Source organism: Myotis davidii, unplaced genomic scaffold (assembly GCF_000327345.1).
Source record: "Myotis davidii unplaced genomic scaffold, ASM32734v1 scaffold892, whole genome shotgun sequence".
NCBI lineage: Eukaryota > Metazoa > Chordata > Mammalia > Chiroptera > Vespertilionidae > Myotis > Myotis davidii.
Window position 1 is genome coordinate 610,752 of NW_006284341.1, and position 689 is coordinate 611,440.

Here is a 689-nt window from a genome sequence, read left to right on the forward strand (position 1 = left end):
TCCCTCTACAGGCAGACTTAAAGGTGAACAACATCTCCCACCACTAAGTAACTGTAAAACACTGGACTGTTTACTGAATCTGTAAAACAAAACAAAACCAAAACAACAAAAACCCAATAACCTTACTGCGTTACTTGCAGCTTAAATGAGAAATTTTATATCAAACACTTAGCTAAGTTCCTGACCTGAAGAAGATGTTTAGGAAATATTAGTTCCCTTCGCCTATTCCAAATCTTATATCACTTTACTTGTACCCATTATCACCTGGGTCACATTCTATACTGCACTGTGAGTGTGCTTAAATAGTAGTGTCTCCTCTTGCCTATAAGACTCAGACTTCTTCAAGCAGGTACACATCTTATTCATCTTTGTACACCTGGCCCATGTCTTTGTGCCTTTCACCCAGGAGATACTCGGTAAATAGTTATCAAAATTTTAAATTATTGAGTGACTTTTTTAAAAATTTGATTTTCTAAGTTTTGTGTCATCTGTATCTCTGCCTTGGTAACTATTAGGAGACAAATCACATACAATTAATGCTTAGAAGATGTTTAGGAAATATTAGTTCCCTTTGCCTATTCCATTCTCTGTCTAAATCGTATATCACTTTACTTGTACCCATTATAACCTGGGTCACATTCTATACTGCACTGTCTGTGTGCTTAAATAGTAGTGTCTCCTCTTGCCTA

General features: G+C 36.1%; 1 protein-coding gene across 1 annotated transcript in view; it reads left to right on the plus strand.

Moving 5' to 3' along the window:
- CCDC158 (coiled-coil domain containing 158) overlaps positions 1-689 on the plus strand; it is an 84,506-nt gene that overhangs the window by 47,552 nt on the left and 36,265 nt on the right. Inside the window, exon 12 of the mRNA XM_015570218.1 lies at positions 407-416. Coding sequence (XP_015425704.1) covers positions 407-416 — 10 coding nt within the window. The remainder of the gene's footprint in view (positions 1-406; positions 417-689) is intronic.